The 25,301-nt window shown below is 40.5% G+C and overlaps 2 protein-coding genes across 2 annotated transcripts in view; one reads left to right on the top strand and one right to left on the bottom strand.

The window, feature by feature from the left end:
• PARVA (parvin alpha) overlaps positions 1-25,301 on the bottom strand; it is a 168,738-nt gene that overhangs the window by 33,931 nt on the left and 109,506 nt on the right. The window contains exon 5 of the mRNA XM_010371322.2: positions 5,121-5,261. Within this exon, the coding sequence (XP_010369624.1) occupies positions 5,121-5,261 (141 nt within the window). The remainder of the gene's footprint in view (positions 1-5,120; positions 5,262-25,301) is intronic.
• On the top strand, positions 14,029-14,561 carry LOC104668566 (ubiquitin-conjugating enzyme E2 variant 2). Its single transcript, XM_010371321.2, has one exon. It carries the CDS (start codon positions 14,049-14,051, stop codon positions 14,484-14,486), a length of 438 nt encoding a protein of 145 aa, XP_010369623.1. The 5' UTR covers positions 14,029-14,048; the 3' UTR covers positions 14,487-14,561.

Here is a 25,301-nt window from a genome sequence, read left to right as displayed (position 1 = left end):
TAACAAGAAGATGGTTTAGATCAGCATTTTTCAAACTTTTAAATATTAAGCACAGAAATCCTTTGTTCTAGAAGCGGATAGTTAAAACTCATGAAAAAAGTACAACTGCTCTGGTTGAAGTGAGTATTCTGGAGTCCTAACTGCAGCCTACCCATGACTTCTTGTCTTCTCCTTGGTGATGCTAGAGTTTCTCCTTGCAAATCCCTAGTTTTGGACCAACCATAGTTGAAGAACCACTGCTTTAAGAAGTTATGGTATGTCCACATAATGAATAGTTTGCATGCATTGAAAATCATAGGTAAGACAGTATAGCTATATATATGTGTGTACGTGTATATATGTGTATATATCTATATACACGTGTATATGTGTGTAATATACATAGCTATAAATATACATTTATGGATATATGCATACATAAAAGCATATACAAATGTATGTATATCTACATATACACACACAAACGTGCTTGTGGCCAACATTTGGAAAGGAATGTATTTTAAAAAATGAAAATAGTTACGCTAGAGTGGAAAGATGTTTTTTTTTTTGGCGGGGGGGATGGAGTTTTGCTCGTCGCCCAGGTTGGAGTGCAATGACTGGATCTCACCTTACTGCAACCAACTCCTCCTGGGTTCAAGTGATTCTCCTGACTCAGCCTCCCGAGTAGCTGGGATTATAGGTACGCGCCACCATGCCTGGCTAATTTTTGTGCTTTTAGTAGAGACAGAGTTTCACCATGTTGGCTAGGCTGGTCTCAAACTCCTGACCTCAGGTGATCTACCTACCTTGGCCTCCCAAAGTGCTGGGATTACAGGTGTGAGCCACTGTGCCCAGCCTGATAGTTTTTTTTTTTCCCCCTCTTTTTTCTTTTTTTTGAGATGGAGTCTCATTCTGTCACCCAGGCTGGAGTGCACTGGCACAATCTTGGCTCACTGCAAGCTCCACCTCCTGGGTTCAAGTGAATCTCCTGCCTCGGTCTCCCGAGTAGCTGGGATTACAGATATGTGCCACCATGCTGGGCTAATTTTTGTATTTTTTAGTAGAGATGGGGTTTTGCCATTTGGCCAGGCTGGTCTCAAAGTCCTGACCTCAGGTGATCCACCCACCTTGGCCTTCCAAAGTGCTGGGATTACAGGTGTGAGCCACAGTGCCCAGCCTTTTTTCCTATTTTGAAATATTCTGTAGAATAAAAATATGCCATTTTTTCAATTAAAACAGTCTACCCACTGTTGAACATCTGTGCACCCTCATCATTGCTGCCTCTCAACACATCTCCTGGGAATTTTTTCCCTGGTGCTCAACAGAAGCTGAGGCCAACATGTGCCCGCAGTCAAGTCAGGAGGGCAACATATGGGATAAGAGCAAGCACCTAGGCCTCACTATGCAAGCCAGGAACCGCAGCTGCAAGGCTAAGTGTCACTCTAGGGCGGGAAAGCAGTATTTAAAACAAGGCTGTCGAGTTAGAAATAGTCTTCCAAACATGTCCTGTGGTGGAAACAGAAATTGGTGTAATTTTTCTGGAGGTAATTTAACATTATGTATTATGACCTTAAAAATGCTCCCACCCTTTGGCCCTAAAATACCACTCTTGGGTATTTATCCTAAAGAAGTAATTATGGCTACAAGCAGGGAGAATGCATCCAGCTGTATTAATATCAGTGGGAAAACGGAAAAAACAATCTAAAAATCCATTATCAGTTAAATAAATTGTGGTAGATCCATACAATGTCACATTATATGGTATTAAAAGTGACATATAGAAGAATATTTAATGATTTGTCAATATATACATCTTCCAAACAACATAAACAGGTTGATCTCATTTTTGTTAAAAGTTTTTTATATATACATATATAAAATATTATACACTACTTATTACACATGTACAGACACACACAGAACTTGAACACAGCACAGTGTTCATGGTTCTTATCTCTAGGTGGGCAGTGAAAAGACAAAAGCCCCTGCCCTCATGAAGGTTACCTATGAAACTATGACGTTTCTTAACCTCTCTTTCCCCCGATTTTCCCATCTGTAACATGGGAATAAAAGAATTCTTACTTCAGATGGGTGAGTGAAGATTACAAAGATTAAAATACATAAAGTGTTTAGAAGAGTACAAGACATACAATAAGCATAATAAATGTTAAATGTTAATATTTAAATTTATTTTATCTGCACTTTGTAAATTTTCAATAATGAAAATTACTGTTGTGAATTAGAAAAAAAAAAAAAAAGGAAGAAATCCCTAAAGCCCCAGATCAAGGACCTTGGTAACTCAGCAGCCTGTCCCTATCACCCTCATCCTAAGCGGAGAGGTGCCACAGTGTCCTCAGGTTTACATCCAGGGAAGGTAACTGAGACAGGAGGAGACAGAGCTTTTCCCCCAGGAGCTGTGCCTGCCACATTCCTTATGGAACGAGCCACTGTGACTTTGTAAACAAGCCCAGCTCTTCCAAAGCCCCAAGGCATGAAAGGGAGCTAGCCACCTAGATGAGATAATTATTCCCTCTGACCTAGTAATCCATCTCAGTTCTGGAAATCTATCTAAGGGGAGTAATTCAAGAGAAGCAAAAAGATGCACAAGCTAAGACATTCAGTTTGGTGCTATCTGATATTAGAAATAGTTAGGGGAACATCCTAAAAGGATAGGCATCAACATCAACCTAGGATTTAAGTTAACTATGGGATATCTACCCTATGAAATAGAAACAACTATCAAAAATTTTATCTACAAAGACCACGAGGGAATGTAGAAAATACGTGTGATGTAACATCAAGAGAAAAATAACAAAACACAAAAGTGTATTATGACTTGGGTGGGGCGCAGTGGCTCATGCCTGTAATCCTGGCACTTTGGGAGGCCAAGGCGGGTGGATCACCTGAGGTCAGGACTTTGAGACCAGCCTGACCATGGCGAATTCCAGTCTCTACTAAAAATACAAAAACTAGGTGGACGTACTGGGGTACCCCTGTAATCCCAGCTACTAAGGAGGCCGAGGCAGGAGAATGGCTTGAACCCGGAAGGCAGAGGTTGCAGTGAGCCGAGATCGTGCCACTTCACTTCAGCCTGGGCAACACAGTGAGCCTCTGTCTCAAAAAAAAAAAAAAAAAAAAAAAAAAAAGTGTATATGACCTGACCAAGCAAAATGATGCAGTGATGTAACTAGTAACAAATGAAACAAGTAAAATGAAACAAATGAAAACAGTTAGATTAGCATGGTAATATGAGTGATGATTTTTCTTGTACACATTTCCCTATAAGAAATTAAAGTAATCATAAACCAAACAAATCATTCAAAGCCACTGGAGACAATGTTCTTCATGTGGCTTTAAAAGACGCTGTTCTAGGCCAGGTGTGGTGTGGTGGCTCGTGCCTGTAATTCTGGCACTCTGGGAGGCCGAGGCGGGTGGATTGCCTGAGCTCAGGAGTTCGAGACCTGCCTGGGCAACATGGTGAAATCCCATTGCTAGTAAAATACAAAAGAAATTAGCTGAGCATGGTGGCACACGCCTGTAATCCTAGCTACTTGGGAGGCTGAGGCATGAGAATCACTTGAACCTGGGAGGCGGAGGTTGCAGTGAGCCGAGGTCGCGCCACTGCACTCCAGCCTGGGCGACAGAGAGACTCTCTACAAAAAAAAAAAAAAAAAAAAATATATATATATATATATAATAATAAAAGACTCTGTTCTTCTATCTCAGCCTTTCCCAGATTGGGTGCCATGATAAGTTAAATGATGTTTGACTTATTTTTTTGGAGGGGTACAGGGAGGTGGTCCATATTCAAAGGAGTGAGAGATAGGATCAAACCAAACTAAGCAGCAGTCTTCATTAGAGGACTTCTCTAATGTTTATGACTACTGTGGATTTTTAAAATGCAGACACATTTCTCAAACTAGTCATCAACCTCCCTGCACTGCCTTGTTCTCCCCCATTCACAATACTAGCATTCCTGGAACACAGGAAACAGCCCCCTCCTTGATAGCATCTAGGGCCCAGAGCAGGCCTCCCCTCCTCCTGCCCTCAGGTGTCTCCCTCTGCGGGCAGAGAATGCCCTGTGCCCTGTTCCCAGCATCACACTCCTGTGCAAAGTAGCTCATCACGCTGTGCACAAAAATGTGTAATTATGTTGAGGAGGCACTTGGTGTCTCAGCCCCAATGTCAGATGTTAGAGACCTGCTGGAGAGATTGTGACTGGCAGTTACTGGGTTTCTAACTTTAGAGGTGAAGATTCCTTTTTCTTTCCCAAGTTTGAAAGGTTTTTTCTTTTTTTTTTTTTCGTAGGGGGCTGTTGATTTTAAGTTGTATAAGTTAGACGGAATAAAGCTAGTACTTAACCCCTTAATACCTGAAGGCAAAACACAGTCTAATCTAATCTTTTATTAATCTAAGTTCCTATTCTTATCTATTACAATAAACTTTGGAATCCAGTTGTTATTGCTAGATTCACCTAATCCCCTGATTAATTCTGATAGGGACTCATTAAGTCTGTATTAGACACCAGGCCTTTGAAGCAGCAAATGAACTAATAATTTATAAACTAATAATTATTATAAACTAATAATGTATGCTTTCTGAGGTCTCTGAGCTATGCTAGCTTGTAAAAAGCTGAATTTTAACATCTTGTTCCAGTGCCTATGATCTCAGCCATATCTTTGCTCTTTCTAGAAAATGAAGGGGCGTTAGAAAGGTGTGGGCTTTGCAATAGACAGAGCTGAATCCTTGCTCCCTGCTTCTCAGCTGTGTGGATGTGGGGACCTCAGCTTTCCAAGCCTCTCCAAGCAGCAGACAACAGCTTTCTCAAAAGGCTGTGCTGGGACTTAGAAGAAGTAGCTCAGTGAATGAGTTTCCTTCCCTTTGCCATTTCACATGAGGTTTCTATGGAAAGCCTTTTACAGAAGAGGAACGTGAGATTTTGACATTTTGTTATTTTCCCCCAAGGGTATGTACGGAACTTCTTCCAAGTTCTAAGGAAGCGGGGCATCTTGTTCAAAGATAAATGAGTTTGGCCCCCCTCCCCCGAAGCCTGCCAAGCTTATGGATGGCTTCTTGGGGAAGCCCCATGGCAGGGACCACAGGCATTGTTTAATGGTGCCCCTTTCCTTTGTTCAACTCACAATCCACATTCCACTTGATGCTTCTGGGAGGAAGTTTCAGGGTTTCATTGATCTTCTCCAGGACAGTCTGCAGTTTTTGCTTCTGAGCAATCTCTGACTGGGTGACCTCAGCCACATTTAGCTTCTCGCTCTCCAGTTTCTCTGAGGGTGACAAGGGAAAAGAGAACAGCTGTTATACTGGGCCCCGGACAACCCTACCGCATGCACTTACTCACTTATTCGGTCTCTCATGCACTCATGCATGCATGCACTCTCGCAACAATAGATACTGGATGCCTACCAGCAGAGGGACACTGCTGTCCCCTCATCACCTTATGGTGGCACCAGCAGCATCAGTACTGTAAGAGCCTGGTGATCATGACTTGAATCCCCAGATCCCAGGGGCATTTTACCTAGCCTGTCATATTTGAACTCTATCATTCTGGAGTTTTCTCCTTCTTTTCAATTCTACTTTCTCCAAGGACATCGCTGTGCTCCGACTGGAAAACCTTCTCTGTAGAGTGAGTCAAGGCATTTTGTACATTCCTGTAGTACAGTCTGTGTCACATCCAGTCATATTTATCTGTTTTAAGTACCTTCTTTCCTTTTAAACCCACCTGGAAGGTAACTTCCTTAATGTGTCATATTTAATCAATTCTAAGGCACATATTTTCCACACTTTAACATCCCTAAAGTCAGGTTGTGTCTTACTGGCATCCTACAATGGCTGCCAGCTAGGTGGAAGGTCTAAGAGTTATCATTGTTTCCATAGGCGTGAACTTGCTCATAGCTCTTCATAGTATGATTACTTACATGTCTCAATAAGCCTACATGAGCACCTTCAAAAAGTGTAAAATAAAAATTGTCAGCAACAAGAAAGCATTGAGTAATAGCTTAAAGTGATTTTTCTCTTTCTGAGTGGTACTTATATAATGGTGTGTTTTAAAATCAATGGTTTTTTAACGCAATGATATAACACCTTAATACTTAAAGGAAAAACTCAGTCTAATCATTGTATTAATCTAAATTCATATTTTAATCTATTACAAAGAAAAAACAACTTTGGACTCCTTAACAGGAAATTGGTTGTCTACCACTGGAACTCACTAATCGGTTCTAATTCATTTAAGATTGACAGAACTGCACACATTTAAAATATCTTTTCTAATTTTTAAGGGCTGCTATACAAACAAATTAAATTTTACTATGTATCAATATTTCTCCTAATGCTTACATTATTTATTTTTAAATAACTGTGGTTTATCTAAGCCAAATGCCCCTTGAGTCATTCTTTGAAGATAAAGTTGCCCAATGGAGAATTTATGCAGGTTCTGTGGATTTGTGAATTTTTTTTTAAGCACTTCAGTAGGATAATCTCAAGCTGTTCTTACCTGTGATGGCCTGAAATGTTTTCCTTAGTTGTTTCAAGCCATCTCTATCTCTAAAGTTCAGGGATTTAACAAGAATATATCTAAATGTCTTCTTACATCTTGAAGAGACCTTGTGTGTGCCTTATCCATTTTTAGGCTGAATTCTTATCTTGGATCCTCTCCTACTAAAAAAATGACAAGTTATTTTCTTTCACTTTTTCCCATTATTTTTGGATGATGTAATTGTCTCTATAGAAGCAAATTATTTTAATCTTACTTTGTAACTACAAGCATTGGATAGAGGCTGCCCAAAATGCTAGGTTAAGAACTTTCTGGTCTTGTCTTGGCTCAGAGGAAAAGATTGCAGGCAAAGATTACTGATGACTGTTGCGAGAGAGGGTTGGGTGGGGAGGAGAGGAGTGAGGAGGAGCCACTTATTTGCTAGCTCTGCTGTATTACATCATTGTCTATAAATTTTCATATTTAAAATCTGGCATTGAACAGATTTTCAGCTTAGGTCTCTGAGTCTGTTTTCTAGGTCAATAACTTTTTCTTGCACAGTTGTCTATTTCATCTTTATTTTTTTAAAAATGGTATGACATAAGAAATATACATCTTGTCTCCTTGATCCCCCTTCCTAGCACAGAGCTCCTAAAACCCTTGTAACTTTCTGAAAGATGATAGTGGCATCTTTTGTTATAATATTTGGGTTTTGTCCCCAGTTCCTGAAAAAGCTCTAAAATGATTAAGGTAAAAGGAACATCTTTCGTTTTTCATAACACGTCCCTTTCACCTACATCTGAGTTTATGATAATGAGGCAACTTTTGGAAAGCTCTGAGGATGGGGGAGCTGATTGCCAGGAGAACCAAGCGTATGATTAAAGGATTGGAACATTCAGCCTCATACCCCTGACCCATGAGAAAGGGGAGGGAAGCTGGAGGTCACCTATCAATGGCCAGTGATTTAACCAATTATGCCTACTTAATGACAGTTCATAAAAACTCTGGCCGAAAATGTTCAGAGGACTTCCTGGTTGGTAAATATATGAAGGTGCTGGAGGGTTGTGCACATGAGAAGGCATGGAAGCGCTGTGCTTCTCCCACAAACCATGCCCTATGCATCTCTTCCTCTTGGCTGATTTTGAGTTTTATCTTTTATAATAGACTAGTAAACCTAAGTGCCTTCCTGAGTTCTGTGTGCCATTCTAGCAAATAATCATATCTGAGGAAGGGGTTTTGGAAACCCCTAATCTATTATAGCTAGTTGGTCAGAATTACGGGAGGTCTGAACTTGGCGAATGCCAACTGAAGTGGGGACACTCTTGTGGCACTGAGCCCTTAACCTGTGAGGGCTGTGCTAACTTTGGGCCAGTAGTATCAAAATTAAATTGTAGGACACCCTGTTGGTGTCCATAGAGAACTGGAAAATTGCTTAGTGTGGAAAACCCACACATTTGGTGTCAGAAGTGTTAGGAGTTTAGAGAAATGTGTTTTCCATTATTGGATTTCACACCTTACTTACTGAAGCATCCATTGCTTTTCTGTTTCCACTAATATATTTAACTACTCTATGATACTTGTAGTACATTCTTCCTAAGATTAAATTTTTTCCTTTTTTTTTTTTTTGTTAGCATCTGGTATTTCTTATTTAGGAGAAGCATATTTGTGGCTTTGTTTTGCGTTGCAAATGTTTTATGGAATGTAATTCTGCTTTACTTCTTTCCATTTTAGTCATTATGCTTTGGGTTTATCTTCCTGCTTTTAATTTTGGCTGTTGGATATTTTATTTTAGGCATTGATATTAAGTGGATTTGCATAAAAATATATCTCGAAGTAATTCTTATTGTGTGTATATTAATATTCTTTCTCTCCTTTTTTTTTCTTTTTTGAGATGGAGTCTCATTCTGTTGCCCAAGCTGGAGTGCACTGGCACAATCTCAGCTTACTGCAACCTCTGCCTCCCGGTTTCAAGGTATTCTCCTGTCTCAGCCTCCTGAGTAGCTGGGATTACAGGCATGCACCACCACGCCCAGCTAATTTTTGTATATTTAGTAGAGATGGGGTTTCACTATGTTGGTCAGGCTGGTCTTGAACTCCTGGACTCAAGAGATCCACCCACCTCGGTCTCCCAAAGTCCTGGGATTACAGGCATGAGCCACCACACCCGGACTTCTCTTTCTCTTTTAATAAAAATGAGATTATAGTGTATATATATTTTTGCTATTGGCTTTTTTCCACTCATATATATATCATAAGTCTTTTTAGGTCAATATATGAATATAACTCATTCTTTTTCAAAACTGCATATTGCATTATACGACTTATAACTTGACATACAGCCAGGTTTTAACCCACATTTTCCCTATTTGTAATAAAGTCGCAATAAACATCGTGTGTGTGTGTGTATGTATTACTGATTGATTACTGCTGGTAAACATGAAAGCTATTGCCTTATAGATTTTTTCCTTGTATGTTGTCATCTTACCAAATCCCTTTATTAATCCTATTGTGGTTTGAGTCTTCAGCATTCTCTAGGTATGCAAATAAAACACTGTTATCTCTATTTTGCAGACTTATGTGACATATTTTAATTTTCTGACATTTTAAATAAAAGATTAGTTTGAGAATTTCTGCTATTCCTACCCCTCCTTTATCTTTAAGGTATTCAACCCTTAAAATATAAGAGGCCCACTCAAATATTTCTATAGCTTAATAGTAATTTACTCAACATTACTAAGGATTTAAAGATAATGTTCTTTTGTGGGCTAATTTCAGCTAGTTCCATAAAGTTTTCTGTTGCTGAAGTTTTATTCTTCAAGGAAACTGTTTCTCTCATGTTTCCATAGTTACACAAATTGTTCATAACTAATTTAACTCTTCATAAGTATTAGGCATGATTTTGAAATTGATAGGATGTGATTTAGAAAATTTTCTCAGGTGGATTATTTTGTGAATCTTTGAGTTGTTTTTGAAGGTATTACCCAAATTTGCTTTTGGAGAGATTATACATAGAAAACAATGAAACAGTATTCAAAAGTTCTGATGCATAAAGACAAGGCAGAATAAACTCAATTACCCTGAACGGTGGGAGAACTGAGATGTTCTAACAAACACAGTTGTCATATATACCACACTATATTAATGTAACCACCCTTCAAGAACTAAAATATGTAAAATACTCTTTCCAGTATGAGCAATTCCTGAGTTGTTTAAAAAATACTTCTGTCTCCAAGTATATTAGGAGAGAAACTTGCACTGTAGTCAGAGAATTTGGTCTGTATATTAATTTTTGAGGTTTGCTTTATGGACATACTGAAATTTCGTAAGTGTTCCATGAGCAGCTGAAAAGAATACAGTTTGCAGGGTATCATATGCTACATGCAGATTAGTTACTGCTCAGACATTCTCTATGAACTTTTTTCTTAATATGTTATTAAGAGAAGTACGTTAAAAACTACCACTGTGATAGGTTTGTCAAATTCTTGAAGTAATGATTATCATTTTAAATTTTTAAGTATTTGATATACAAAAGTACATATAAGTTTAAAATTTCTATATTTTCCTAGTGACTTTAATTTCTTATTAATATGTAGTGACTCTCTGCAGTAATGCCTTTTGCCTTAAAGTCTATTTTGTATGATGTAAAATAGTTACCCCAGCTTTAAAAAAATTAGTCCAGTATACATAATTATTTCCACCCTTTTTCTTTCAACCTTTGTGTGTCCCTCATTTATTAAAACTATCTCGGCTGGGCATGGTGGCTCTACCCCTGTAATCCCAGCACTTTGGGAAGCGGAGGCAGGAGGACTGCTTGAGGCCAGGAGTTGGAGACCAGGGTGGGCAACATAGTGAGACCCTGCCTGTACAAAAAATAAGAAACTTAGCTGGGCATGGTGGCACATGCCTGTAGTCCTAGCTACTTGGGGGGCTGAGATGGGAGGATTGCTTTTGAGCATGGGAGGTAGAGGCTACAGTCGGCTGTAATCGTACCACTGCTCTCCAGCCTGGTAAACAGAGCAAGACCCTGTCTCAAAACAAAACTATCTCCTGTATATAGTATTTGGCAAGAATTTGTTTTGTTATTTAGTCTGATATTGAGTGTACCAGTATACTTGGATTCACTTCTATCAACTTATTCTGAACTTTCTATTTAGTGGGTTTTCTGATTCTTCTCCCCCTTCCATCCTTGCCTTCTTTGGATTAATGTTTTTATTCTTTCTCATTCCATTTTCTCCCCATGATTAGTAGGGAGGTTATATACTCTGTTTCTATTACTTCAGTATTTATGATAGAAAATTCATCATTCATATTTAACTTAATAAAGTCTTAAGCTAATTAATATCTTTACCCATATGCTAAACAATACAAAGACCTCAGCATGCTTTGACTTCAATCACATAATTCCTGATTTATGTGCTGTAGTTGTATGGGATTCTGATTCTATCTTGTTTTAATTAACAAATTAGACATTATTGTGATTATTCTATATTCATTTAGTTATGGCTTTGATCTACCCACCATAATAATCTTTGTTCACTATTGCATTGTAGATATTTTTGGGGGGTTCATTTTCCTTCCTATTGTACAATCTTTAGAAATTCCTTTGTGGGAGTCTATTGGTAGCAAACCTTCTCAGTTTGTGTTTATTGAAAATGCCTTTCTCTTTTTTTTTTTTTTTTTTTTAGACATAGTCTCACTCTGTCACCCAGGCTGCAGTGCAGTGGCTTGATCTCGGCTCACTGCAACCTCCACCTCCCGGGTTCAAGCGATTCTCCTGCCTTAGCCTCCCACGTAGCTGGGATTACAGGTGCATGCCACTACTGCCTGGCTAATTTTTGTATTTTTAGTAGAAATGGGATTTCACTATGTTGATCAGGCTATTCTTGAACTCCTGAGCTCAGGGGATCCATTCGCCTCAGCCTCCCAAAGTGCTGGGATTACAGGCATGAGTTACTGAGCCCGGCCTCTCCTAACTTTTTTTTTTTTTAGACTGAGTCCCACTCTGTCACCCAGGCTGGAGTACAGTGGCGCAATCTTGGCTCACTGCAAGCTCTGCCTCCCAGGTTCACGCCATTCTCCTGCCTCAGTCTCCCGAGTAGCTGGGACTACAGGTGCCCGCCACCACGCCCAGCTAATTTTTCGTATTTTTAGTAGAAACAGGGTTTCACCATGTTAGCCAGGATGGTCTTGATCTCCTGACCTCGTGATCCATCCGCCTTGGCCTCCCAAAGTGCTGGATTATAGGTGTGAGCCACCATGGCAGGCAGCCTCTCTTAACTTTTTAAAGCCGCCTCTCTTAACTTTAACAGTTTTTTTTTTGGCTGTGTATGAATTTATAAGTTGATCATTTTTGTCAGCACTTTAAAGACATCAAAGTGTTTTGATATCTTCAATATTAATATATTTTGGCTTTTTTTGTTCCTTGTGAAAGACAGCTTTCAGTCTGTTGTTCCTTTATAAATAATCTATTTTTTTCCTCTATGCTTTTAATCATTTGTCTTCAGTGTTCTTAGGTTTCACTGCAAAGTGTGTAGGTGTAGATTCGTCACTACTTACCCTATTTGGGATTCACTGAGCTTCCTGAATCTGAGGATTCATGTCTTTCATCAATTCTAGAAAATTCTCATTCATTATGTTTTCTTTAAATATTTACTACACTCCATTTTCTTTTCTTCTAGAATTCCAATTAGTTATGTATGTTGGATCTACTTAGAATAACCTCTATGTTTTTGAATTCCCTTTCTCATTTTCTATTCTGTTGTCTCTCTATACTGGATCCTGGGTAATTTCTCCAGTGTTCTCTTCTGGTTCATTACTTCCTTCTTTAGCTGTGTCTAATCCACTGAGGTTTCTAGTTTCATTATTATTCACACTTTTTCATTTCTAGAAGTTCTGTTTGGTTGTTTTTCATGTCTACCTGTCCAGTCTTAATAGTTTCTTGTTCTTTTATCATTTTCAAGCCTTTAAAAACATTTATTTTGGCATATTAAACATACTCATTTTATATTCTATAACTGAACACTTTTTTTTCTTTTTTTTTTAAATAGAGATGGGGTCTCACCATATTGCCCATGCTAGTCTCGAACTCCTGAGCTCAAGCAGTCCTCCCACTCTGGCTTCCCAAAGTGCTGTGGTTACAGGTATGAGCCACCATGTCCAGTCTATAGCTTAACAGTTTCTAATATTTATAGTATTTGTGGGATGAATCTATAGAATATTGTTTCTGTTGACAGTGCTCATGGTGGCTTATATTCATGTCTTTGGTGATTTCTAATTTTGAGGTCATATTCCTTGGAATTTTAACTCTGGGAGTTCTTTGTGGTTTGACCTTAGAGTTCCTTCCTCTTTAAAAGAAGGACATATGTTTGCTTCTGCCTTGGGGCACTAGTGACCTGGGACAACTTGGAACCAAAATTTCAATTTAGATTTTTTAAAGTCACAAAAGTAGTGTGAATCCTGGCCTTAAATCTGTGTGAGTATAGACTTTTGATGAGGAGTTATCTGAAGCAGACTTCTTTTTAGTTGTTCTGTTCACATCCAAGGCTAAGATAATTTATCCTTATTGCCTCTTTCTGTGGGACAAATTTTGTACTCATTGGAAGAGTTGCCTTCCAAGACCTTAGCTCTATTCAGGGGGCTTGATTCCAACCCTTTCTTGCTCAGACTCTACCCAAGATTTGTCTCCTCACCCTGTATGTGTGACCCTTTAAACTTCAGGCTATAGGTCATTAGGAATGATAGGTTATTAGGAATTAGCACTTATCCCATTAGATTTATCCTTCCTTCCTGTTTTTGGAATCAGAAGAATTTCCTTCCTTTTCACACCAGTTTAGCCATCCCATACAAAAATATGTTGTTAAAGGCTTATTCAGATTTTTTAAGTGTGCTGTACCAATAAGATTTATCTGAACATCTAGTCAGCCATAATGCTAAAAATGAAAATTGAATTTCTTACTATATTAACTAAGACCTCTGAAACACTTATAATAGTTGTAATAGCCATTATTTCTCGTTTGTCCCTAATACCACATCTTTGATATTTCACTATTTAATATGTTCAGTTAGGTTTTGTATAGTGGTCTTTATCATATTTAAGTAGTTTCCTCTTTCTATTTTACTTGAAATGGCTGTTGAAGTATATCAAATATTATTTGATATCTACTGATACATTAATTCAGTTTTGCTCTTGAAATTTACATATGCACTCAACCACTTTCAAAAAGACCGATAATATATAAACAGAGAAAATTCAAGCTGTGAAAACTGTCTCCTCTCCATGGCAGTCCCAAGTTCCCTAGTCCCATTCCATAGAGACAGTTTATTATGACTATTACCAGAAATATTCAATGCATACACAAACATTGTATTGTACAATGTTTGTGTATGTGTCCCTTGACACACACAGTCATTCTCTACCATGCTTTTGTCTATGTAGTAAGACATTTTAGAGAGCTTCTCTATTATTTATAAAGAAAAATAATAAAAAACTTTCATCTAACTTTTGAGTTTCTGAGATGAGAAAATGCCTCTTTCAGTTTAAGAATAGCAGCATATGGGCTGCGTCAGGCTGCAGGAGAAGATGGCAGTCTCCACAGGAGTTAAAGTTCCTCGTATTTTTCGCTTGTTGGAAGAACTTGAAGAAGGACAAAAAGGAGTAGGCGATGGTACGGTTAGCTGGGGCCTTGAAGATGATGAAGATATGACACTTACAAGGTGGACAGGCATGATTATTGGGCCACCAAGGACAAATTATGAAAACAGAATATATAGCCTGAAAGTAGAATGTGGACCTAAATACCCAGAAGCTCCTCCGTCAGTTAGATTTGTAACAAAAATTAATATGAATGGAATAAATAATTCCAGTGGGATGGTGGATGCCCGGAGCATACCAGTGTTAGCAAAATGGCAAAATTCATATAGCATTAAAGTTGTACTTCAAGAGCTAAGACGTCTAATGATGCCCAAAGAAAATATGAAGCTTCCACAGCCACCAGAAGGACAAACACACAACAATTAATTTTAGTGGATCTCAAACTTGTCTTAAATCAACAACCTTTTACTCATGTTAATGTCTTGATTAAATATCACAATGAAAAATACCCACACATTAAGTAAAAGAATTCCAGCTGGTAAACATAACCTGGACATCTGTAAGAATATATTTAATACATGTACACCCATTATGTTTTCAGGTAACAGGAGGAAAAATGCAGCACAATTTTTTTTCTCTTGTTAAGGCACTGTCATTTAAACGTAAACCTGGAGTACTCGAAATAGAATTCAGGTTTACAAGATGAAAGCGTGTGGAGAAGTGTCAGATGGCAGTGGAAGCATGTGTGTTTCTAAAAAGTGAAAATCTCAAGAAAGAAAACAGAAATGGCATGCTTTACCCATCTTGCTTAGTGAAAGAGAGCTGCAGTTGAAATTGTTTAAAAAGTAGCAGGTACAACAAATATTGTCACAGATGTGTTAAGTTTTGAAGCGGTGTGGGTGCTCACTACTAGCAGTATCAAAAATATGTTCAGGATTGTTTTGATACCTGTATTTATAATAAAAAATGTTGGGGGGAGTTGATGAATTTCTGTTAAAAGCTGTTCTTGTGTGTTACATGTAACAGACATGGTAAATATTTGTTTACAGTCTTTGTTTAACCATGCATTTAAGTGAAGTCAACAAAAAGGAAATAGGTGTATGGATATGTGATTTTGAGATTAAAGTTAAGTCTTAAAATGTAAATAAAATGTGGAACGTGTCCTCAGAGACTGTGCCATTTCTATTATGTTGATGTAGTATATGTACAGTACCTTGCTAAGGAAGCAAAAATTGGAATTATGTAGCTTTTCCTGTATACACACTTTTATTTACTCTATTTTGTGTACTTCTTGTGAATTATAATTTGCAGACTATTTCAGAAAAGAAATTATCTAGTTTAATTTCTTCTTTGGACAAGAAGGAGTCCTAGGTATTATATTTTGACTTTGATTTCACCAGAAATAATATTATTAAAAAGATCTTTGCATTCTGGCAATTCTTTTAGGATTATAGGTTGCAAATTATCCAAATACATATCCCATTTTTTAAATCATAAAAAAAAAGAATAGCAGCATATATCAACAATCCTAAAATCAGACTATTATAGGAGGAGGATCTTCAAGCAGTGCTATTCAACAGAACTTTCTGCTATGACGGCAATGTTCATTTTTTAATTATCCAATATGGTAGCTACTAGCTACATTTGGCTATTGAGCACTTGATATCTAGCTGGTGTAACTGAGAAAATCAATGTTCCATTTTAATTGCTTTTAACAGCTGTATGTGGCTATTGGTTGCTGAACTGGGTAGTTCAGCCATAGAGGTTTTTAAAGCCACCTTCCTGACTTTACAGGAGAGCGATTGGAGTAGCAGAGGTATGTTTTAGTGGTGAAACCAAGATTGGAACTGAGATCTCCTGTTTCTTCATTCCTGCTTCAATTTTAGCATAGCTGCCACTTCGGCCCAGCATTTTGGGGCATAGAAAAGTGACCCTCAAAGTAAACAAGATCAAACTCTTCAAGATGCACCTCCTCCTGGGGTTCATGGAGTCATCCCCATTCAACATCCACCTGGTTTACTCTGGCTACTCATTCCCTACATCTCTAGGTCCTCTTCAAGCTTTTCCCCATCCAAACTGTCACTCCTCTAGTTTGACACTATCCTTTTCTCATGAGGAGATGCTCTGCTGGAGTTCCTTCCACTGTCTCTGAGCAACCCCCATACTGCTCCTATGTTATTTCCTAAAGTCTCATTTCTGATCGTGTTTTGCTCATAAGCCATCACTAGTTGCCACTACCCAAACAATACAGTCTAAAACTCTTAGTTCACGGTCCTCTAATGTGAGCTTCATCTTCTTCCTTTATTTTATTTATTGTTTTGAGACACAGTCTCACTTTGTCTTCCAGGCCGGAGTGCAGTGGTGCAATCTCAGCTCACTGCAAACTCTGCCTCCTGGGCTCAAGTGATCCTCCTGCCTGAGTCACCTGAGTAGCTGGGATTATAGGCGCCCACCACCATGCCCCACTAATTTTTGTATTTTTAGTAGAAATGAGGTTTCATCGTGTTGGCCAGGCTGATCCTGAATTTCTGGCCTCAAGTGATCTGCCTGCCTTGGCCTCCTGAAGTGCTGGGATTACAGGCATGAGCCACCGCAACCAGCCTCTATTTATTTCATTTTTATTTTTATCTTTGAGACAGTTTCGCTCTTGTTGCCCAGGCTGGAGCACAATGGTGCGATTTTTGGCTCACTGCAATGTCTGCCTCCCGGGTTCAAGCGATTCTCCTGCCTCAGCCTCCCAAGTAGCTGGGATTACAGGTATGCGCCACCATGCCTGGCTAATTTTGTATTTTTAGTAGCGATAAGGTTTCTCCATGTTAGTCAGGCTGGTCCTGAACTCCCGACCTCAGGTGATCCACCCACCTCGGCCTCCCAAAGTGCTGGGATTACAGGTGTGAGCCACAGTGCTGGGCCCTTTATTTTAAATAGACTTTTCATTTTAGAATGGTTTTTAGATTTAAATAAAAGTTACAAACAGTACAGACAGTTCCTATGCACTCCGAACTCAGTTTCCCCTCCTACTGTTAACATCTCACATTACTATGGTACATTATGTATGACATTAGTACATGACTGTTAACTCCATATCTTATCTGGATTCACTAGGTTTTTTCTAATGCCCTTTTTCTGTTTCAGGAAATGGTCTAGGCGATACCACTTCTTTTCTTCATGTCTCCTTAGCCTCCTCTGTTCTGCGATAGTTTTTCACACTTTCCTTGTTTTTACCATGACCTTGACAATTTTGAGAAGTGATGGTGAGGACTGCTTGGTTGTTCCTACATTTTTCCCATGGGTAGGCTGGGGAGGAAGACCACAGAAGTGAAGTAACCTTTCATTACATCCTCCCCCTACCCTATCCCCACTTCCACACCCTCATCATGGGAAGCCAGTCACTAAAATCAGCCACTCGAGGATTGTGGAATTAATTGCCACCTTTTTTGAAGGGGTTGTATCTACATAAAGTATTTGATATTCTATAAGGGAGAGTTATCTTTTTGTTCCCGTTTATTTGTTCAGTTATTTATTTTTATCAGTATCAATTTAAGGATATTTATATTAGACTTTGGATTATAATCCAATACTACTATTATTAATTTTCCCCCCAAATAATTCCAGCTTTGGCCACTGGGAGCTCCCTCGGGTTGGTTTTGGACATTTTCAATGTGTGGCTGTGTATATATATTTTTTCTTAGCACTTCTTTTTGGCACTGCAAGATGCTCTAGGCTCATCTACATTCCCTGCCCCAGGTCTAAAAGAAGGCATTTCTCCAAGAAGTCCTGGTTTATCCTGTTGGAAAATGGTGCTAAAAACCACAACCTGGGAGCTGGGTCTCATTTTCTTTGTTAGCCTCATATCCCAGTCACCCAACCCTGATGGTCACCTACTGACTGGCTCCTGGACGCTACAGCATTTTCCATCCATTAGCACCAAAATTAACAGAGGCTTCCTGGAAACTCTTTTGTTGTCCTGGCTAAAGTGCCCTTTCTCCTTCCTTATATGTTTGAGATCTTTTTCTGTAAGGCCCCATTCAAAATGACCCCCTCTGGCTGGGTGAGGTGGCTCATGCCTTTAATCCCAACACTTTGGGAGGCCAAGGTGGGTGAATCATTTGAGCCCAGTAGTTTGAGACCAACTTGGGCAACATGGTGAAATCCCATCGCTATAAAACATACAAAAATTAGTTGGGTATGGTGGTTCACACCTGTGATCGCAGCTACCTGGGAGGCTGAGATGGGAAGATCTCCCGAGCCCGGGGAGGGCGACGCTGCAGTGAACTATGACTGTGCCACTGCACTCCAGCCTGGGCAACAGAGTGAGGCCCTATCTCAAAAAAAAAAAAAAAAAAAGGTAACAAAAATAAAACACCAAAATACCCCCTCTTCCCTGAAACCTTTCCCAAAACCTTGCCCGAACTCCTACTTGATCTCTTACAGACCTGTATACTACCAGGCTGAGTTTACAGAACTCACAATTTTCAAAATGCCCCCTCTGGCTGGGTGAGGTGGCTCACATCTTTAATCCCAACAGAAGACAGCAATATGACACATTTACTTTTATATCCCTAAACTCAGCAGTTAGCATATAGCACACCAAATGGTTTTTGCCTAGTGGATATTATTATCAGAATAGATTATGATCAGTGTAAAATGCACCCTTTAGTGTCTATCAGGGAAAAAGAAAACCACACACACAAAACAAAACAAAATAAAACCATCCTCCTGTAGAACTTTATTGCCACAGGCAACCTTGTGGTCTCAAGCCTGAAGAATGATATCCTGTTTCAGTCACATGTTATTGTGAAAACCAGAAGGAAGAGCCCTGGAACCTTATGACTCTCATCCCTGAATGTAGGCCTTTTCTGTTCCCAGCACATGTATGTGTTCAAAGATAAGGATCAGTCAAATGAAAACATACCATAAGGAAATTCACATAGACATCCCAAGCCAGGAAACCTCAATAAGAAACAGGCAGTGGGCCATGTTCAAATGAAATGATGAATTATGTTGTGTAGGCATCGTCCTGGAATCGCTTATCCCATCTCTCACTCAGTCATACCTACTGCCTAAGTGTTGTGAATGTAAATATAACCAGGTGACCGTGGACATACCTGCATAACTGAGGCATTGGGAAATGTGTCCCAACTTGGGATGATTCTGTGACTTTCTTATTGATGCCATGGAGTAAGAGAATATTCTGGGAAACCTAAGGCTCTTTCCTCTATCAATCACCCTGGAAGGGGGTAATCCTGGACAATGAGGTGATTTTTTGGCTGGGGTAGGAAGGAACTTCCTCCTCATTCTGGGGTTGGGAAACCTTTGCTCTGAGGTTTGGAAAGGGCTGGGGCTGCTCCCGTGAGAGGACGAAGTGTATGTCATGAAGAAGCAGGCCAGCGTTGCCAGCGGCTAATATTTTCTTGGCAGCAATACCAATAGCGCAGAGAAGTGGCCAGTGTCCCCACAGCAGGGTTGCTGTCCCTGTGGTCTCTCTGGATGCTGGCGATGCCCCTTCCCCAAGCTCCCTGGCCCACCTGCATTCATCTGTAGCTGCAGACAGCTCCTAGCACACTGATGGCCATCTCTGGCCTCTTCTTGTAACCACAGGAGCACAACCTGGAAGTTTTTATTTCCTGCACAGGCAACCCTCAACCACAGGGGGAAAGGAGCCATAGGATAAATGCCCTTGCTACCTTGCACTGGGAAGGGTGATTCTGAGATGTGTTGTTATGTGGTTTCTCAGAGGGCCCAGCTATGAGCCCTGGTTGAAATAGGGCTGCTGTTCTGATTAACATACTCATGTTTGGCACTTCTCTCTTCCCCTTTTACATGCCCTATTCAGTTATTTGTATGTTTTAAGGTCACCTCCCATATAAGCTTCCTCCACCCATGTCCTTGTCTCAGCATCTGCTTTGGGAAAACCTAAACTAAGATCTGATGCCAGGGCAAGTGGGAAGACCCAGGGAATACAGGCAGCAATGGGGCAGCTGGGTTGGGCAGCTAAGAAAAAAGGACTAGGGAGAGGCTGTTCTGATAGAATCTACCAGAAATGCCTGGGGCCTCTAAGAAGGGTGATTTTCCTGCAAGGAAGGCAGACACTGCTGTGAGCAAGGAGCATGTGGCCACACAGAGGTGAGCCAGGTATGCTCTTGCTCCCCATTGAGCTCACAATTGGAGAACACCCAGCCAGTCCTTGCCAGCCAAGGTCACATGGAATCTCAAGGACGCTCACCTGTTCAGGCTTTCACCACAGCAACAAAACACATACAACCCTCTGTCAAGAGGTCCCTGCCTAATATGGTTTGGCTGTTTCCTCACTCAAATCTCACCTTGAATGTTAATAATCTCCATGTATCAAGGGTGGGGCCAGGTGGACATAACTGAATCATGGGGTAGTGAATAAGTCTCACAATATCTGATGGTTTTATAAATGGGAGTTTCCCCTGCACAAGCTTTTTTGCCTGCCGACATGTAAGACATGACTTTGTTCTTCATTTGCCTTCAGCCATGATTGTGAGGCCTCACCAGCCACGTGGAACTCTGAGTCAATTAAACCTCTTTCCTTTTTTTTTTTTTTTTTGAGATGGAGTCTTGCTCTGTCACCCAGGTTGGAGTGCAATGGTGCAATCTCAGCTAACTGCAACCTCTGCCTCCTGGGTTCAAGCGATTCTCCTGCCTCAGCCTCCCGAGTAGCTGGGATTACAGGTGCCTGCTACCATGCCTGGCTAATTTTTGAATTTTTAGTAGAGATGGGGGTTTCACCATGTTGGTCAGGCTGGTCTCGAATTCCTGACCTTGTGATCCTCCTGCCTCGGCCTCCCAAAGTGTTGGGATTACAGGCCTAAGCCACCACACCCAGCCCGCTTTCCTTTTTAAATTACCCAGTCTCGGGTATGTCTTTATGAGCAGCATGAGAACAGACTAATACACTGCCACACCTTCTCACACACTTCTGCCTCTAGGTTCTGGGTCTTTGTTCCACAATGTAATCAACATGGCTTCCTGGATTCCATGTCCTTTTCTTTTTCTTTTTTTTTTTTTGAGACAGTTTCGCTCTTGTTGCCCAGGGTGGAGTGCAATGGCATGATCTCGGCTCACTGCAACCTCTGCCTCCTGGGTTCAAGTGATTCTCCTGCCTCAGCCTCCCAAGTAGCATGCACCACCATGCCTGGCTAATTGTATTTAGAAGAGACAGGGTTTCACCATGTTGGTCAGGCTGGTCTTAAACTCCTGACCTTAGGTGATCCACCCACCTCGGACTCCCAAAGTGCATGGATTACAGGTGTGAGCCACCATGCCTGGCCCCATATCCTTTTCTTGATGTCAGTGTGTGTGCTCCTGGGCTACCAGAGGCCCTTATGCCATTTCCATCATCTTCTAAGTGCTAGTGTTTCATAGTTACTTTACTAATCTCAAACTCAGACCCCTCCAGCTCGCTGCCCAACCAATTCAGTATTAAGGAAGCTCAAGCCCCAGTATGATTAGAAGCTGGATTTCTGGGAACAATCATGCCTGGTTAACACCACCATGTAAGGGTACTGTACCTAGGTACAGATGTTTGGTTATTTATGCTGCAGACAACAAGTTAAAAACATCCACTAATATGCCCAAATCTTGATATCTAAATTCCATTCTCCAATAAAATAAATCAGGGCTTGTTGGAAAAGTGATTGATTTCAGGACTGGAGTAAGAAAAATATAAGATGGTCTTGGAGTGTCTTATGATGTGAGAAACAAAGGAAAGGCTCAAAAAAAAAAAATATATATATATATGTGCAGCTTGTTGAAAGTGTCCAGGAGGCAACCTGAAAGAGCTCCCAATGGCCAAAGCTGGAAGCCAATGAGCAAAAAAGTGAATGATAAAGTAGTACTGGATTAAACCCAAAGTATAAAATAAATATGTCCACAGTGATATAAATAAATAGAAATGACAACTCTTCCTTTTAGAATTCCAGTTAATAAATGCAGAAAGAATACAGAGAAGAGACCATCTCTGCTAGAACACTACCATAGTAATTGCAGCAGATGCATTCTAAATGGATGCTAAAACTAGAGGGAGAAGTTTAAGGAGAACAGGATATTTACACGGTCTCAAAGTATCTCTCCCCACATAAATTAAAAAGAGAAAAACAGTCACTTTATAATGAAGAAATCTGGCAGATACCACCTTGACAATGTGATCGAGGTTAACACGACCAGTGACAGGAAAAATAGCCAGAGGGGAACGTAAGGTCAGAGTGCTCACTTGAAACTCTGCCTCCTTTATATACTCACAGAGTCATTAAAAAAAGAAAACAAACCAAAACATTCCCCCTAATCTCTGCTTTCAGACTGATCCCTCCCAGGAGCTCCTGATGCATGTATATTTTTTTTACTACACACTGGCTCGCTCCACCTGGTTATCCTACCTGTAGGCTTTGAATGTGTATGCCCTGCCTTAGACCTTTGAGATTAGGGTCTAAACTTAAGTTCACAAAAGAAGCATCACCTCCATAGTGAATCACCTTTTCAGCATGAAGGGTGAGATCTGAAATGATCGAATCTGCTTGTATGTAATGCCTGATTTGGGTTGCACAGATGTGATGCTGGATGATTTTGTAACCATTCCTGGAGGCAAGATTCCTTCACGACCATGTTCCATTACTCTGTGGCCATGTTCTACCTTGCTTGCTCTGACAGCCTAGCATAGAACATTCTGGCAGTTTCAGATCCTGACTAGATGTTTGCTGGAGGAGTTAAAAGCTGTAGTCACTGGGAGAGATGCGTAGTGAGGCTCCTGGCTTAGCCATGTCTTCATGTGCCAAAGCTTTTTCATTTCCTCTCTGTATTCAGTTGCAGTTTATATGCCCTTAAATATTAACACCCATTAATACTGATGTCTGAGAACCAAATCAGTTTAACTTCCTAGAAATTGCATTAGCCATTCATTCGTTCATTCAATACACATTTTTTTTTTTTTTTTTTTTTTTTTGAGAGGGAGTCTTGGTCTGTCCCCCATGCTAGAGTGCAATGGCATGATCTAGGCTCTATGCAACCTCCGCCTCCCAGGTTCAAGCGATTCTCCTGACTCAGCCTCCCAAGTAGCTGGGACTACAGGCGCCTGCCACCACACCCGGCTACTTTTTGCATTTTTAGTAGAGACGGGGTTTCACCATGTTGGCCAGGCTGGTCTTGAACTCTTGACCTCAGGTGATCTGCCTGCCTAGGCCTCCCAACGTACAGGGATTACAGGCGTGAGCCACCGTGCCTGGCCTCAATATACATTAAGTGCTAGGCAACACGTGCTAGACAATCTGATGGTGCTGGAGAAGCCTGGATAAATATATAGGACATGGCTCGTGCCTTGGGGAAGCCTATGCACATTTACCTAAACAGCCACAGATGACATGGAAAGTCTTATAATAAGGTATGTCTATATACTCACATGTATGTATATGGATATATGTGTGTACACATTTGTATATATCTACACACATATATGCATATACGTGCAAGTGTATATATAGTTCCTCAGAGAGAGATACATATATGTGTGTGTAGGGGGGGAACATTAAAAAAAAGAGTGTATGACTACCTTTTCTAAATGTGACTATAGGGCTAGGTGTGGTGGCTCCCTACTGTAATTCCAGTAAGTACCTTCAGGAGGCTGAGGCGGGTTGCTTGAGCCCAGGAGTTTGAGACCTGCCTGGGCAACATGGCAAAACCCCGTCTCCACAAAAAACACAAAAATTAGCTGGGCATGATGGTGCATGCCCTGTAGTCCCAGCTATTCAGGAGGCTGAGGCAGGAGGGTCACTCGAACCCTGGAGGTCAAGGCTGCAATGAGCCAAGATCATGCCACTGCATTCCAGCCTGGGTGACAGCGAGAACCTGCCTCAAAAAAAAAAAAAAAAAAAAAAAAAAAAAAAGTGACAGTACTGTAAAGGCTGTAATAGGGAGGCACATTTGATTAATTCTAGAGATCAGAAGGATGAGCAATAATGGTTTGCCCTGGTGGGTAAAGCAGGAAGGCAGGCCTTAGAGGCAGAAGGACTAGTATGAGCAAAAGTATAGGCATGTTAATATGTGTGGCATATGTAAAAATGCAGCAATGGTATAAAAAAATAGTAAAACCAATGATGACATTTATCGAGCATCTGCTATGTGTCAGGCACTATCCTAAGCACTTTACACGTATTACCACATGGATGAGCCACATGTGTGGGAAGGGCCAGAGGTGAGGCCGAGGAGACAGCTGGAGGTCATCGGATGATGGAATGCTTTGAATGTTGTGACAAGGGGTTTGGACTTTGTCCAGCAGGAGAGAGCCACTGAGAGTTATAAATAAGTACTGCAAGACTGGACTTGGGATTTTAAAAGTTTCCTCTGCTAGCTGTGTAGGGAATAGGTTGAAGGAGGTGAGATGGGAAGCAAAGAAGTGAGTGTGGAAGTTTTTTCAATAATTCAGAGAAGTGAAAACGGCAGAGGATGTATTCAGGAGAGGTAGAAATGGGTCTTGCTGATCCCTGTATACATGGGGACAGAGGAGGAAGGGAGGGGATTCTACGAACTCAGAGGGGAAGAAACAGCTTTAGAAAAGTGGATGAATTCAGTCTAAGGTAGATTCAGGTAGAGGTGCCCAGAGGGCAGTGAAGGATTGAAGTCTAGAATCTGAGGGGAAGGTTTGGGCCAGAGTTAGATTAGGAGCAGTGGAGGACACCTTAACTCCATTCAAGCTGAAATTTGTCCTTTCAACACTAAGATTACCCCTGAATTCTCCTTTCTCTCCCCTTTGTCCTTACATTGTCACATGAACAGCTGCAAAGCGACCCAGGGAGGAACACACACATGCACAAGTCCACAGATGACAGAGGAACACATACATGCATCTGAAGGTGACAGAGGTCTAAAAATGCATACTCACGCCCATGCATGTAAATATACCTACAGAGGCCACACAGGAATGCTTTTCTGGAGAGAAGGAGGCGTGCTTTCTAGCTATTAATATATAGTGGGGTCTCTTCATCTAGCTGATGACCCTTGGCTGCTAGAAGGAGCAGGCCCACCTGGTCGTGGAGACTCCCTCTACAATTCATTCATGTAAAACATTGCAAGAGGACATCTAAAACCTTCACTGAGCTGTTATTCCACGTTCCACACATTTGTAATACATTTCCAGGTAAGCCACTGTAAACTGAGAATAACTCCTTCTAGCTACAAGTAGGTGATCCAACCACCTGCAGTTAAACACACATCCACTGCAGCACT

The sequence above is a fragment of the Rhinopithecus roxellana genome, chromosome 15 (assembly GCF_007565055.1).
Source record: "Rhinopithecus roxellana isolate Shanxi Qingling chromosome 15, ASM756505v1, whole genome shotgun sequence".
Taxonomy (NCBI): Eukaryota; Metazoa; Chordata; class Mammalia; order Primates; family Cercopithecidae; genus Rhinopithecus; species Rhinopithecus roxellana.
This window is presented reverse-complemented; position numbering and strand designations above follow the sequence as displayed.

Coding starts and splice junctions, on each gene's coding strand:
- LOC104668566 (XM_010371321.2), top strand. CDS start 14,049: ATGGCAGTCTCCACAGGAGTTAAAGTTCCTCGTATTTTTCGCTTGTTG.